Here is a 16,656-nt window from a genome sequence, read left to right on the forward strand (position 1 = left end):
AACATTTCTGGAGTCCTCTGAGTGTATAGAACCACTCCAATATGATTGTCATCCAGGAAATTGAGCAAAAAGATGAAGTAATAGACTTTGAGACTTTGTTTGTTGTTGTAGTCTTGGAAACTCCACCACCCTTTAAACAATATGCTACATCCTAGTGAACAACATATACTCAACCTGCAGAGCCTTTTTTCATGTTTTATATTTTTGATTTGCAGAGGGAATTTCAAACGCTGCAGGTGTCTGCAACAAGAAATTATTGCTTTTCAGGATAACCACCAAACCTCCTAGTGACTGGTGCACTCAACCCACAAATCATCTTGTACAACAATTTCCAATCTATTATCACTTAAATGATACTTCATATTTTAAATGTGGATAACTACATGTATTATTGTCATATTACATCTGCTATGCATTGCCGATTCATTCAATTTGTCTACATTTGTCTGAAACCTCTGAATCCTTCTCACTTCTTACAACCACACTCAGTTTTGTGTCTTTGGAAATCTTAGAAATATTACATTAAGTTCTCTTATCCAAATCATTGAGGTGTAATGTGGAGTGCTGGGGCCGTAGCACTGACCGCAGAGGTAGCGCCCTAGTCACCACAATTTCAGATAGTGATTCTGTCGCCTGCATTAATCTCCACCAGTTTTTTTAAACCTTTTCAGCCCACACCATCCTCTTTCCTCCGTTAAGTTTTTTTTCTGCTTTACCCACTGCCCCCTTCCAACTTCAACGCAAGATCATTTTATTTATGTTTCAGATTTCCACCTCCTGCAATATTGTATATGCTTTGGGCAGCTGTATCAAACTGATGACAGCATCTCGCCCCCGTAGTATAAAAAGCTGTAATTAAGATTTAGAGTATCACTGGTTATGCAAAAATCTGCTTGAATTGGAGATGTTTCACATTGCACTTTTAGGGAAAGTGAGTGCCAAAAGTAAAGTATTTTCCGGGTTTAAAGTGAAAACAATAGGAAATATTGTAGAAAAAGGTGACGTTTCGGGTCGAAGACCCTTCATTGGTGTTCAATGCGACGGCTTATACGCTAATTTAAATCCCAGTGTGTTTTTGATTTTGTTTTTTGGATTGAATTCTGTTTTTAATTTGTGTCTCTGTGATGTCTTTATTACTTATTTTATTCTGATTATATGTTTTTATTCCTATTTATCTATGTAAGGTGTCATTGAGATGTCTGAAAGGTGCCCATTAAATAAAATGTATTATTATTATTATTATTATTATATATATATATATATATAATAATGCATTTGAGATTAAAACGTGTTCTACGTGGGATTTTATAACAACTGAACAACTGAACTGAACAATGACTCCCCCACCCAAGGCAGTTCCACGGAAAATGTCTTCTTCATTCCAAAATCATGAGCACTCAATGAGTTTCCAGATTTCAGTTTTCCACTTATCTGATGGAGTTAGTGTTCTTTGACATGTGAGTGCATATTTGTAATTAAAGGTGTGACGAAACACGAAGCGTCAGGGTTTATTTTTAACTCGAGCCCCTGGGGGTGGTTCTATTATGGGAACACAGTTGCATCGATTTCCTCTTCCCGGGCCGCTATAAAACGGAATCCAGAAGACTTATAATGACAAAGAGGAAGGCGGTGCTGAAACGTTGCATGTAAGCGATACACAATGCTTTCGATATAAACTTTATTAACGTTGAAACAGTTCAGTGGTTCAAACATCGGCCGTAAATAATATGTCGTTTTAAAGGGCTCTAAATATGTTACAGTTTAACACGTTTTGATATCAAATATGTAAAATATCGTTGGCTTCAATATCTTAATATCTCTCCAGCAGAAGATAACCAGTGTGTGGAAATGACAGTTCAAATTCTTCACATAGCCTGGCTCACATCAATGCGATTTACTTTGTGAATAATTTCGTGAATAATAATTATAATAATGTATTGGAGCGCATTTTTTCTCTCTCTAAAGTAAGAATTAGTCAATTATACCATCGATTACAGATAGTACAAAATAAACTTAATGCTTGTGCTGATATCGGCGTCGGAAACAGACACAGACACAGACAGATACTTTCAATGATTTGGTGACACTTTTTCCATTCAGATTTATTTGCAGGGTGCTGTAATAAAGTCGTAATAAATGTTACCGAGTTCTTGGAGTCCTCGTCGGTCAGACTGCATCTGCCTTACACTTTCCCCCTCCCGCTCTTGCTTCTGATCTCCTGATCCCACCGTAGTTTTTGAGTTGTATTGTTTGCTGTTGCGGTGTTTAATGCAGTTATCACATTATTTTACAGCGATCGCGGGTATGGTGGCTTCGGGGATGGATGGCGATGGGGAACTTGACAGTGAATGTTGTGCACATTTTCTTCAAACCCTTTAGATGGCGCCAAATTCACAATTGTGTGGGTTTTTTCCGGTCTTCTATTTCAACCTCTCCAATTGTTGAATTTCCTACGAAAATCTCAAAGATTAGATCACTTTTCCAAACAGCCCGAACAACATTTTTTCGCTAATCGCAACTTTTGTTTGCACTGTGACTCTTTGAGGTTATTTATAACGGTAAAACATGGAAAGGCAGCAAATAAGTTTTATTTAAAGGATTCTCGAGTGTGGTGGAATAGTTGAAAGTGGCTTGTTAGATGGTGTTTGTGGGGGTGGGGGGTGGGGGGGGGGGGAGGGGGGGGTGAGTGGTTGCAAATTAACATTAATCCATTAATTCAGAATTGAAGGGGATTGAGGATGATATGCCCTAAAATGGAAAGTGTGGCGAATATAAATAGGAAAACGTGGAAGGGGGAGGAGCACTGTTGTGTTGGTGGTCATGATGAAGATTGAGTGAAATTGGGTCCAGTGGTAATTTTAACTGTGATTTACAGTTTCAAATTTAAGTTATCTATGAAACAAAATCCAACGCCATTCTGTAATAAGATGGCTAAGGAATTATGTGGAACTAAAGAAATAAGATGCACCTGATATACACCAAAAGTGGTAAGTCAGTCACAAAAAAAAAATGGCAATAGTTAGGGTATTAAAGGAAGGTCTGAAATTGTCAGCGGTTAATGGTGTTCAGGTGCATAGACAGTGCCACAGAGGTAAATATAGCAAATCTCTGATGGGTAGCTTAGCAAGTTATATCCTAACTTGGCACAGCTTGAGACAGCAACAGGGTGGATAGGTGGCGAGTTAAAAGCATTGGTTTTGATTTTCATCGCACATAACCAAAAGTGCAAATATACTAGATAAAGATAAAGAGCATAAGGCAGTAAACAAGTGGAGAGAGCTGGTGGAAAGACAGACAGAGGTGACTAAGAGTGGGGCTTGGCAGCAGGATTTTAAGGGAGTGAGAGAGGTGAAACAAAGTATGGAGCATGATGTACGTGAAAAATAAAGGTCAAGGTGGAAAATGATTTTGAAAAGAATTGGAACTGAGCTGTGAAGAAGGAATGTCTTCCAATGTGTAGGAAGGAACTGCAGATGCTGGTTTAAACTGAAGATAGACACAAAAGGCTGGAGTAACTCAGCGGGACAGGCAGCATCTCTGGATCGTGATCCTTCTTGCAATAATAGCTAGCAGTGGGTCTGCAATGTGATTCATACTTAAGCAGTTCAATAGGAAAGGCATCAAGGTTGCGAAAGACATCTCACAGGTGATATATATATATTCAGAAAGCTCCATAAGGATGTGGACAACAGTCAAGGGTTTGAAGAAAGGGCTCAGATTGTTAAATATGCAAAAGAAAGAAACATAATGTGCTGAATGGAAATTGATAAAATGATCAAAGAGCTCCCATACACTTTGGAGATAGTTTGTTGCCAGAGAATAAGATTTGAAGCTTACCTTTGCTCCCAGAATAGTCTGGAGTGCTGGACAGTTTTGAGGCTCCAGGGAGAGGAATCGGTAACCAATTATGTTTAATGAAGGGTGGATAACTTGCAGCATATAAACCTGGGCCTTGAGAGAATAAAGGAAGATAAAAGAACATTGATTATCATAGTGCAGAGGAGAGATTTTCCTGGAGAACCAAAGATGGAGGTCAGGAGGTTACAGGTGGAGAAGTATGGTGGCAAATGGAACATCAAATATTTGGCAATCCAAAGTTTGGAAGTAAAATGACAAAAGAGGGGCCTCATTCCTAGAATAGAAACACAAGGGATTGGGGATATAAATGATGGAGTACGTCCAAGTGAAGGCAGAAATAGTGAGATCATTCTTAGTAGTGGAGAGGCCATGGAGTTCAAGGGGATATCCCTAAAGGTGGTTGAGCAATATATAATGAGGAAAAAGTTAGGGATGAGATCATCATGGGATATGAAAGCAAGGAGAGCTGGGAAAGAGAGGGAAATTACCTAGATTCAGAAAAGAAGCTCTGTGAGAAAATGAAGTAATTCCAGGAAGAACCTGAAATGGGGCTTTGCAACCAGATTTTAAAAGAGAAATTAGAGCAGTGAAATAAGATCAAAGGAGTTCAAAGGAGAAAATATCCAAGAAAGGAGCGGAGGTCGAGGTGCGATTTGGTGATAAGATGTGCCACCACATTTTGAGTAGGTGTAATCATCTGGAGGGGCTTCAGTAAGTCAGGAGAACTTTGATCAAAGGTGTGATGTCAATGTAACATCCATAATAATGATCAGGAGTGGTAATGTTTGTTCATGAGCAAACAAATAGTCATTTGATGAAGTCCAAAGAGACATTTGCAGATGAGAATGTTCATGGGATTACCAACCAAATGTATTTACTGGGGCATAAAAAAATTTAGAGGGAGACAAGGAGGGGAAAAAAGAAGCTGAGGAAAATATTAATGGTGATGAGAATGGTGGACAAAAATGGGAGAAGACAGAAAAGAAAGGATGGATTGGGATACAGAGAAAAAGACAAAGGGATAGAAAAAAAATAGATTTAGTGGTGCTGTGAAAATGTGCACAAAATTGATTGCAGTTTGTATTTTGCCAAAGTGAGATTTGATAAAGCAAGTTAATGGAATTTTAATTATTTTTTATGAAGTCTCTAGTGCAGCCTCATATTAAGGGGCACAATCACATTTGTAAAAACAACGCCTAAACTTTAAAAAATGCTAATACTTTGTTTGGGATCATAGCTATGTTCCTACACTTCACTTCAATTAATATTATTATTTTATTTTTATGAACTGTAATACTTGTAACGTTTGATTTATTTTTGGATAATGAGAGATGTCACGTTCTTAATGACTTCCATTTGTAATTTGATTCATGTTAGACTTAAAGACGATGGCCTGTGCATTTTACTAAATCATAATATTTCTTTACTCATTTATTCTAGATATAAAACAAAATGTCCAGTCCAGAAGGTTTTGCTGCTGTCTTTTACAGCGAGCCAGGAGTCCTTGGGCTTCTGGCCAACGTGATCAGTGCCTTCCTTGTAGCTCTGCAGAATTTTGCACAAGTGAATACAAATGTTCTGGCTAATGGAACTGAAAACATTTTGGCAGGTTAGTAATAGTACTGCAGTACGTTGTAACTGGTGACTGAAAACGATAGCAATAAAATAGACCAGAGGAAACAATTTTTTTTATATTAACAATCTTGAAATATTTTGTTGTGATGTTGTTCAAGTAACAACTGAATTCAATGGTTGTCAGGGAGAGAACACTCCCGACTGTCCCATCTACAAAATGCACTGCAGCTACACCCTGAGGATGTAATAACAGCATCTCCCAAACCCATGAACTCTGCAACCTCAAAGAGCAAGGATAGCAGATACTTATAAAAATCCACCACCTACAGATTCAGATCCAAGTTAACAAAGCCTCCTGTCAATGTATCTAGATCATGAAACACCTGGTCAAAAACCTTTTCCAGTTTGGGGAGATAAATTGGGAGTTTAAAAGTTCAAGGAGGTGGGAACCAACCACCAACTCAATGGCAATTATAAATATGCAATGAATGCAAGTCTTGCCAATGACATCCACATCCCTTACATGAATAAAAATGGTTTGAATTGAGAGGATTTAATTTCCCTGAAATGTAATGCTATTTGTTTTACAATCCAAACAAGTATTTGTAAATTTATTCTATTGCATATTTGTTTAATACCAAAGGGAATTTTGAAAATATTAATCAAATGTTAATCTCAGAGTTGAGGAGAAAAGATTGGAGCACCATTTGCAACAAACAATATTTCTAGAGCTAAATTATCTCTTCTGCTGCTCTGACGATGCTTCCAGTTGATTGAATGGAGACATAATTCTGCAGGCATTCTCTTGATTGTAAACGTAGAAACATAGAAAATAGGTGCAGGAGTAGGCTATTCGGCCCTTTGACCAGTACCACCAATCAATATGTTCAGGGCTGATCATCCTAAATCAGCTTTCTCCCCATATCCCTTGATTCCGTTAGCCCTAGGAGTAAAGAGCTATATCTAACTCATTGGAGTAACATTGGAGGAACAGTTAAAATAGCCCCAAAAATTGTGAATATGTCTTTTGATTATGAAGCGGTCCCACAGTTCCTTTGCTGACGCCATGCATAATAATCAGGAGAACCCACCCAGAAATGTGCTCCTGTTATCTATTCCCATATCCTTTAGTACAACATAGAGAATATGTTATGAAGCAACATTGAAGAAAGTCAAATTAATCAATGTTTATGGAACATCATTATTGCTTTGCTAAGGGGCTATCTATCATTCCGACAATCCCTTTAGAATCTTGACACCGATATTAAGATGTAGTAATATTTTACTGCAGCTGGGCATGAGTGCAGGTCTGCTTTCACTTCATAATAACACTAATGCTGTTAGCCCTGTTTGCTGCTGAAACAGACTTTGAAATATTCTGCAGTAAGCAGTCTTGTGCCACTTTGATTCTGAATTGTCTATAATTCTTGTGCAGCATCCATCTTACTTCAAAGTTCCCTTGATGTTAATCTGACCCAAAACAAATTATATTGCACACCTCTCAAATGCCTAACAATTGATACACCATGCAATGTCAAATCCCAGCATCGAGAGCTTGCATTCTCTATGCATCGTCCTTCACTCCCGTTTGGAGTCAGTTGCGATCTGCCTGCCAAGTATTAAAGCTATAATTTTGTAACAGTGTGAAAGGAACTTCTAAGAAGCCCAACATTTTAAATTAATAAATAGGAGATTTTCAAAGATTGTTCTTAAATAATTCTGATGCTGAGATCCCTTTTTAAGAAATGTCTTTTGAATGTGTTAACTTTTCATGGCACTCTTTAAGATGATAGGTTTGAAATTAAGAGACCTTTCAAAGGAATCAATGGTATTTAAATATTTTATTTTTATGTTTTATAGGAGTTCACCTTATTCTGATTGGCGGAGTGACACAACTTTTTGCTGGTTTAATGGCCTTCAGAAAGTATGACCATCTTGGAGGCACAGCCTTTATAGCATTCTCAGCTCTGTGGAGCAGCTTTGGAGCAACTCGGATTATTTTGGGAGCCAATTCCCCTCTGAATGAGACAGCCACCACCATATATCCAATAAACAGCAGCGTGCCAATTAGTAATCTAAATGTGACCATGCCCCCAATCAGGGAGTCAGCTGTTGCTGGGCTTGTAGCATACATCAGTGTGGCATTTATATTGTCCTTTTGTTCTGCCACAACTAATTATATCATGCCTTTTGTGTTCGGGGCCATTACAATAACACTAATTTTTGAGGCCATCGGCCTCTTTAGCCAATGGGCTTTAATAGTATCCGGAATCTTTGAATTAGTGATAGTTGTCTTTGGGCTTTACGGAGCCACTGCCTTACTTTTAAAGGGAGTCACGCAGAGATACGTCCTTCCTGGGTTTGGCAATGCATTAGTTAATGTTCTGCTTCTAGGGACAAATGACAATTCTTCTTCCAAGAGCCTTGGCGAGGAGAAGAAGAAGAATACTAAATATGCAGAGCCAATGGCTCTTGGTAACCTATGCAGCGTAATTTCTCCCTTTGTCTTTGCCTTTTACTGCTTTGGGTACATGAGAACATTTTATGTGGGAGCAGTGTGGGTCAGTATCAATTCTATTGCACAGCTTTATGGAAGCTATTATAGCTACTTACGTACTGATGTCTACTTTGCCACAAAGTTTGGTGTACATAGTATGTTCTGGCTTGTGAAGTCCTGGGAGGAGTTCATTCTCTCAGTTCTGAGCAATGGTGATATATTAAATACCGTAAGAATCAGAATGACTGGCAATTGGTTTTTTTTGGCCACCGCTTTGATTTTATGTCTGATGTCTCTGAATAGAAGCAAACTTGAAATAATCCACAATGGCTTCTTCATTCTACTCACCATCTCCACCATTCCTCAGATCGACAATGTTCCATACTATAGATTTTTTGGTGCGATTTGCTCAATGTACACGGCCTTGTCCCTTTACATAACGTTTGCGAGTCTGATCAACTCCATAGCAGAAAAGGCATTGATTCCTATTGGAACCCAGGTCCTCTCCACAAAAACATTTCAAAATGTTCTATTTGCCATGAAAAAATTGTTCACCAAAGCCGACGAGCTCCCATCCTCTACTGATGTACAGCTTCCAGATGCCCTGTTCTACATCTGCAATGGGCTAGCAGCTCTGGCTGCCATTCAGGGTGCAAATATGGACCAGCTCCAAGCTCATCTCACTATTCCCTGGGTGCTGATCCCTGGAGCTCTCTTCCAAATCTACGTATCCAGGATTCAAGTTCGAGGAGGAAGGCGTTTTGGCTCCGTGCTACCATTTTGCTATGCAGCTATCTGGGCAACCTGGGCCTGGCTTAGATTTGCAGGTACTTTAGTCAATGCAATGTTACAATGCGCGTGAAATCCATGAAAGTTGACGTCTAACATATTTATTTACTTTAAAATAATTGGCAGTCAGAATTAATTTCTAGGCATGTATAATCCCTTTCATTGAGAAATATATCCACTCATGATGACAACAACCACAATGTAATAGGTTTATTTATTATTTATTTCTGCACTCTGCTTCCAGTTTATAAAGAAAAATATAATACAGGCAGTGTCATTTATAAATACAGCTAATGGTTCTGCAAGGAGCTGCTGGCTAAAGCATTGTGTGAGTTAGCATTGTGTGAGTTAGCATTGTGTGAGTTAGCATTCTTTGGACTTCAATGTCTATGCCTCGCAAGGGATTAGTCAGAAAAGTTTTGAAGGTCGGATGCTTGCACTTCAAGATGTCCCACTCTGCTCCTAGACTCAACAATAAGTATAGGGATAATTTGTAGCTATGCCGAGCTGGCAAACCAAATACACTTCACATCTGCATCCTTAGTCCTGGTGAGCATATACACCACAACCTCATTCCTTTAGATGTGTTTGTAGAACAGGCTTGAAAAGATAAGCGGACTGGGGCTATTAGGTTAATCTGGGATGATCTTTCAGGATCTGCCAGCTGCTCCCTGGCTGCAGCTTGCAACCTGCTCAGTTTTACTTTCTTGGCATCAAGGCTTGAAACTCAATTGAACCCAAGAGACACAAGCTTACGCTGGCAGCATGGATAACACATGGGAGCATGTTTAAGACTTGGGTGAAATAATTCCAATCTATATATCCATGCTTATTGCATTTAATTAAACTTGTGGTTGTAGCTTTATTTAGTAGATAGCGGAATCAGGGGATATAGGGAGAAGACAGAAACAGGGTACTGATTGGGGATGATCAGCCATGATCCCATTGAATGGCGGTGTTGGCTAGAAGGGCCGAATGGCCTACTCCTGCACCTATTGTCAACTGTCTACGGTAATAAGAATTGAAGACCATAGTTTTAAGTGAAAGTTAATATTCCTTGTCCACTTACTGCTAGATCCTTTATCCAACTTTATATGTTCATGGTTCATAGAGTAGATAGAAGGTGCTTAAGTCTTATGTTATTATTGTGCAATAAAACTATCACAACTAACACCTTTTGTTCTGGAGGTTTTATGAATGTTTAACAACTATATCATATCTTTTTTATAATTATTTTATCAACAGTTAAAATAGATTAACACTCTGGTAAAATAACAGCAGGAGAATATTATTGCATATGTATTAACATTTTACACAAAATGTTTCTCTTTTTAAAGAAAAAAGCTATGCCAGTTCTCGTTAGCTGAACATTTGCAAAAAAGATCCCTTATCATTGTGGCTGCAGGAAATTCCCAGCCACAATTTCATGTTCTAACGTAGATTTTATATTGACTTGTAGTAAACTCCACATTTAAGTTTCAGTTTCATAAGTACATATACTTACATATTTCAGGTCAGTTGGTGAATATTGACACCAATTCTGATGGTGCATTCACTGCAGGAGCCATTGCATTCCTTGTAGTCAACATGTTTCTTGTTGTCTTAGGTAAGTCTTTTGATGGCAATTTCCATTTTCACCATGCACTTCATTATTTGTTCTTCATGGAAAATTGTTTGTATGGTTTCTCACTCTCTCTCTCTCTCCCTCTGTCACACACACACAGCTGCTTATATCAATATAGTGCTGCTGATAACCACAGTGATCATGGAAGTGATAATCATCTGCTTTCTACTCTTCACCTTGGAGAAGCTGCCTCTTCCTTTAGAAGGTCAGTAACTTCTTAAAAGATCTTTTTATTTTTTAGAGTACGTCTAATTTTTATGCGTATAGACTAAAACTTATTTCTCTCCACCATTTACCCCACAGGTGTGATGTTGGCCTTGTTCAGTCTCGTCTGTGTTTACGGAGCAGCTGCCTCTTTGGCTAACCATATGTTTGGGAAACAGTTAATTCCTCTTGGTGGTCCCATCTTCAAGGCAAATGCTGTAAGATATCTATTTATTTCCAGAATTACTCATGTACCAATATGTTGAACCATGCAGCCTAAGAATTAGATTAGAAAGAAAGCACTTGAGCCTTTTTCTGTGTACATTGTAGGTAACATATGTTGTTTTCCATGCATTGAATTCACTGTACCATAACCGATGAAATCCCCATCCACAGGGAGGTTGAATGTGCCTCTTCCTGTCGCTATTTACCCATACATGACTGCATTTCCCCATCAAATTTCTGACAATAAATGATCCAAATTTCACAACCTTTGATTTTACTCACAGGAAAAACAAGGAACAAACCACACAGTATTTTAAGCACAATAGGTGAATTAAAGGGTCTTTTTACTAATTTTACTGATGTCCTAACATTTATTTACATGTGGTGTTCTTTTGAGGACAGGCAGTGCAGTTTAAATTACAGCATCAGCATAGGTAGCTTATTCAGGGCTTTCCGCACACCACGGCTGTTTGACCCTTCCCCTTGGAATTCCTTTCTCCCTTTCTGTTTCTCCACCGTTGTGATGGGACATGTCCCATCAACACTAGTCCAACATGCCTGTGTTTCGCCCATATCCCTCTAAACCTCCACAATCTGCGCTGTTTACCACTTCTTCTCTCCATTTCCCCTATGATTACCATGGAGAGAGCACTCTATCTATGAGCTCCTTCCAGTGGGCAGTGTATGAATGAGACAGCAACCGGTGATGTTGAACTGCACCAGAACAATGATGAATTAAAGAAAAGTCCTCCCAATTTTGCAATATTTGTGGCAACCCATGATTTGGTGTTCAGGCATAATGTTGCGCCCATTTGATATGCCAAAAATGTGAAATCCAACTTGTAGGCTTGAGGGTTAAATCTTCAGATGGTGGGATAACAGGATTGAGGTCAACCAAAGAAATGCTTTCACGTAAATCATGTTTTATTTCAAAGCAATGCATGCTGTTTTCAGTTATTTCAATTTTGCATTATTTTTAGTTAAGTAATTAAACCTACACGAGTAAAACAATGAAACAGACTAAACACAGATATTAAGAAATGGCAGGATGACATGATTATAATTTGACAGCTTACTTGGATAAATTTGATATTAAAAGTGGATATGGGATTCTCTGATGGAGGATGTTGCCAGGACCTCATTGCAGGCATTACAAATTTAATGAGTGTTGTTCTAGAAAGCTGAACAATTATAAATACCTATACTATTAAAAACATCTGTTATAATTCAGATTGCTTTGTAACATATTTGTAAGTTGTCATCTGAAGACTGCATCTCAGGCCATGTGTATTCATTAATATTAGAAAAAAGAATGGGCTATACCATGTCAATTAGACAAAGTATTTCTAAAATACCTTTCACTTTTTATTTCTCAACCACAGCCAGGAAAAATCAGAAATAAATTTGAAAAGTCTTCACCTTGTCCCACTGTCTCTTCACGTCTGACTAGTGGCCTACAAACCATTGCAAAGATCTTGGATTCAGGCCATGTGTGTGGAATTCCAACTGATACAGTGTATGCCCTTGCTGCTTCCTGTAAGCACCCAGATGCCATTGAAAGTATATACAACATAAAAGTAAGGATTCGGAAATAAATAAAGCATTAAACGCATTATCTGAGTCAGTGATATACTAACTGTCACAAAGCACCTTTGTCAGCTTCCTAATGTGGTATTGCTCTCTGTGCTATAGGAGCGTCCTGCAGAGAAGCCAATCTGCATTTGTATCTCCAGTCTGGACCAGCTTGCTGCAGTGCGACCTCCATTCAGCCCATTGCTCTGGGAGTTCATGAACCAGGTCTACCCTGGCGGCATCAGTTGTGTTGTAAAGAAAGGAGAGTGGCTGAAGAAATTAGGTATGCATTATGTTTTGGAAAGTGTTTTGATTCTTATTTAAGCAGCCAGTCTTTTCAGAACTATGAGCGCAAGAATAGATTCTATGGAAATAGAGTCATAGAGTCTTACAGCGTGGAAACAGGCCATTTGGCTCAACTTGCCCACACCGGCCAACATGTCCCATCAACACTAGTCCCTCGTGCCTGTGTTTCGCCCATATCCCTCTAAACCTGTCCCATCCATGTACTTGTCTAAATGTTTCTTAAATGCTGCGATAGTATCTCCTCAACTACCTCCTCCGGCAGCTCGTTCCATATACATACCACCCTTTGTGTGAAAATGTTACCCCTCAGGATCCTATTAAATCTTTCCTCCCTCACCTTTAACCTTATGAATGATGGTAATCTGATTGTGTCATTTACCAAAGGTGTTGGTGCCGCCTATGATCGTGTTGGCACGAAGGACAGCATCATGATCCGTGTTCCTGACCACACTGTGACAGCTCATCTAGTGAATATGACTGGACCACTGGCCATTACTTCAGCAAATCCTAGTGGAGCGCCTGACAGCATCCATCACGACATGGTTATCTCGTATGTACCAAATTTTATATTTTTGTCAATTATTGCACTAATCTATCTCAATCTGTGTATTAACATGTTTATTAACATGTTTATTAACAGGCGTCTTGGGCACAAGATCAATGGTGTTTTATGTGATGGAAGTTCCAATGAATTAGTTGCGTCGACTGTTGTCAACTGCATCAAGATTGATGAAGGTATTTACACATGTTAATGTTCATTTTTGTTTACTGACCATGTTGGATTTTATCCAATAATTCTATATTAATTTAAACCTTAATATTTATGAATTTATACCGTAAACTTACACAGTATTCATATTTAACATATTATCATAGTAGTTAAGATGTGATTTCTATTGGCTTGGCTGGCAAAGTCAGATATTTTATTTAGTGTTGAGCAGTTTTCTGTCATTGAATTTGCTACATCAATTGATGTCCTATTAACATGCAGTGCAAATCATGTTGGCAGCTGTGAATTTCACAGAGAAGTGCAAATGTAACTTGACTTCATTTCAACAGCTGAGTTCCAGCTGAGAATTATGTTTATTTGCTTTTGGAGAGACTGACTTTAATGAGATCTTCTGTAATTCAATGATATCAGTGCTTTCCGAAGTTCATTTCCACTTCAACCATAATGGGTTTCTGCTGTTGGTTTCTAACAGAATTTTTAAAATATTTTTCAGACGGAATCACTATTTTAAGAGAAGGATGTGTCCCAGCTGCAAAGGTCCTGCAGATTTTTGAGCAAGTGAAGAACAAAGTTGATTAATGGCAAATTTCAACCAACAGAAATTTTCAGAAGACACCAAATCAAGATACGGAAATTACCGAAATTTGGTTACAGAATGGAAATAATGTCCATTACATATTAGATTGATTTGTTATTTATTTGACAGATGTGCCATGCAATAACCTATTGTGGGATCCTTTCAGCTTAGAGTACACAGGAAACAATGTTTTGTTGTACTTTATCAGGTATTAGTTTGCCATGTAAAAAAAGCACTTTATAAGAAAGGGATACAAAATTCTGAATTGAAGCTGCATTCAATAGTTAATAACTGAATATTTAATGAAATTATGTCATTTCAATAATTCTACCATTCTGCTATTATAAAGTAAAAAAGAAAAGTGCTTATTTCTATAAAGGGTAGTGCTGAATTCATGAACTGAAGATCTGAAACATAAATCTGCAGATCCTTGCATTTGCAATTTGAAACTGTATCGTTAATTAGGAGATGCAGCTGCAATGCTCTTACTGCAATGTGCATGAATATTACTACATCTCAATGTAATCAAAAGCAAATTAAAAGACTGCTGATGCTCTAAATCTGTCATAAAATGCAAAAATACTGTAAACACTGTTCAAGTAATAATCACATTCCAATCCCTCCTTTTGAGCCCAGAAGCTGCCAGAGGATATAGTTGAAAATTGAACTATCCCAACGTTTAACAAACAGTTAGACAGGTACATGGATAGGGCAGGTTTGAAGGGATATGGATCAAACATGGCAAGTGGGATGAGTGTAGCTGGGACATGTTGGTCGGTGTGGGCAAGTTGAACCAAAGGGCCTGTTTCCACACTGTATCGTTATATGACTCCATGACTCTAGCAGCATATGAAAATCTACCTCTATTTTATCCTTCCAGTCATATTCCTTGTGACAAATGTATTTATTTATAAATTAATCATAATCAATAATGCAATCATTTTTTTCTTCTGGTTTGGTGATAAAACTGTCTTTTGTTAACACAAATTTTAATAGAAAACAAAAATAATCTGTAAAGTAAATAGCAAAGTCATAAGGAAAAGGCATCTCTAATGTAGGTGTGGCAGGAAAATTAGTGGAGGTTAGCAGACATATGAAAGAGAATAGTTTGCAAGGAAATGGTATTGAAATGTTGCTCTGTGAGGCAGCATAGACTCAATGGGTCAAATATTCCCCTATATCATAAGGACTTTTATGAGGACACACATAATGCTAATAGTCTGAATCCTAGAACATCATATTTTTATCTGATCTTTTTTATTGTAATGCTTTATCATCAGGATTTTGTGGTAAATGTGTTTGAAGCAGAGCAGATTCAATAGTAACGTTCAGGAGGGAATTGGATATATAACTGAATAGTAGAAATCTAAAGGGGTAAGACTGGGACTAATTATATGGCACTTTCCAAGTGTCAATATAGGCATTGCCTGCTGTGCAGCAAGAATCAGTGATTCTGTATATATAGAAATGATACTGTATTTTAAATTATTTAAATTATGGCTATTTAACATATGATTAAAACATTTTTTGTTTTATTTTGAAGAACTTTGAAAGAATTGGTAACTGGAGGTACAACTTTCATTAATCATTGCCTCATATTTATTAGTTGTTCTCATGTGCCTTTATTGTAATGGACACAATTGTCTGGAAATACTCCAACCTAGTTGTGCACTCAGATTTGGTTCTTTTGACTTCACTGGAGTTGAAATTTGAAAAAGGAGCAGAGTTTGATGGCGATACCTTACTCTATTGACCAGGATGAATTTCTCAGCAAATTTCTGACTACGTCAACACGCTTGAGTGCCAAATAACATGAACTTTGCTGGAAAATGTAGTTCATAAGATGAAGATTGAACAATGTAGAAAATCAATCTTTTATGATTGTAAATCTTTGTAAATCTTTTCCACTGTGTAATTGTTCATATTATGTCAATAAAGAATACAAAGTCAATTAATTTTTCCTTCCTCATTAATTACTTACATATTAACTTCTTACTTATTAACTGAATACAAACTAGATCTAAAGACACCCTTGTGAAACATGATAGTCCTACATTTTAATGTACTACTTCCCTGGTGGACTCACACTGGCTTTTAAAGATTAAGCCCGAGAGGTCATGAGTGAAAACATTTTCTATGATTATTTTTGAACTCCTATTGTACAATGTTAAGAAGTCATGAATACACTAATATAACAAAGGGTATGGAGCACTGTAGAAGATAGTTAATGACAAGACGTCAGTGGATAGAGAGCCATAAAATTAAGGTCATGGGAACTGTGACAGATTTATTTGCCATGATGATGTTTTTGTAGAACAAAAGCAAAATCACCTTGAAACAAATGACCACATAGCAGAGATGTGAGGTTTACAAGGCAACATTTTGGTTAATTAGCACTGAACTGGCACAGATTAGCACAGAGGACAGAATAAGCACAGAGGAATGATTTATGTTGTGTAAAATCTACAACATTGCGAACTTATTTAACAGAACGTAATAAAGTCAAAGGATTAGTGCTGACAGAAATAAAAAGATGAGAAATTAGCAGGTAATTGCAGCAACCATGCTTATGTGCGGCTATCAAACCCACACAGCTGTCTTGAATGTCCAGGGCTTTAAGTTTAATATCCTGGACTCTGCATTGTTCACTTCAACATTCTGAGTGTAGGACTGTGACCCTGTAGAATTAAATATTTACA

At 37.7% G+C, this 16,656-nt stretch overlaps 1 protein-coding gene across 1 annotated transcript; it reads left to right on the plus strand.

Moving 5' to 3' along the window:
* The first annotated feature begins 1,624 nt into the window (after nucleotides 1–1,624).
* Nucleotides 1,625–15,914, plus strand: LOC116979082. Its single transcript, XM_033030531.1, has 11 exons — nucleotides 1,625–1,646; nucleotides 5,299–5,467; nucleotides 7,294–8,757; nucleotides 10,233–10,325; nucleotides 10,444–10,548; nucleotides 10,647–10,765; nucleotides 12,155–12,349; nucleotides 12,465–12,627; nucleotides 13,035–13,200; nucleotides 13,291–13,385; nucleotides 13,874–15,914. The coding sequence occupies exons 2-11, from the start codon at nucleotides 5,311–5,313 to the stop codon at nucleotides 13,957–13,959; spliced, it is 2,643 nt and encodes an 880-aa protein (XP_032886422.1). The 5' UTR covers nucleotides 1,625–1,646; nucleotides 5,299–5,310; the 3' UTR covers nucleotides 13,960–15,914.
* Nucleotides 15,915–16,656: the final 742 nt, after the last annotated feature.

Source organism: Amblyraja radiata, chromosome 12 (genome assembly GCF_010909765.2).
Source record: "Amblyraja radiata isolate CabotCenter1 chromosome 12, sAmbRad1.1.pri, whole genome shotgun sequence".
NCBI classification, from domain to species: Eukaryota; Metazoa; Chordata; class Chondrichthyes; order Rajiformes; family Rajidae; genus Amblyraja; species Amblyraja radiata.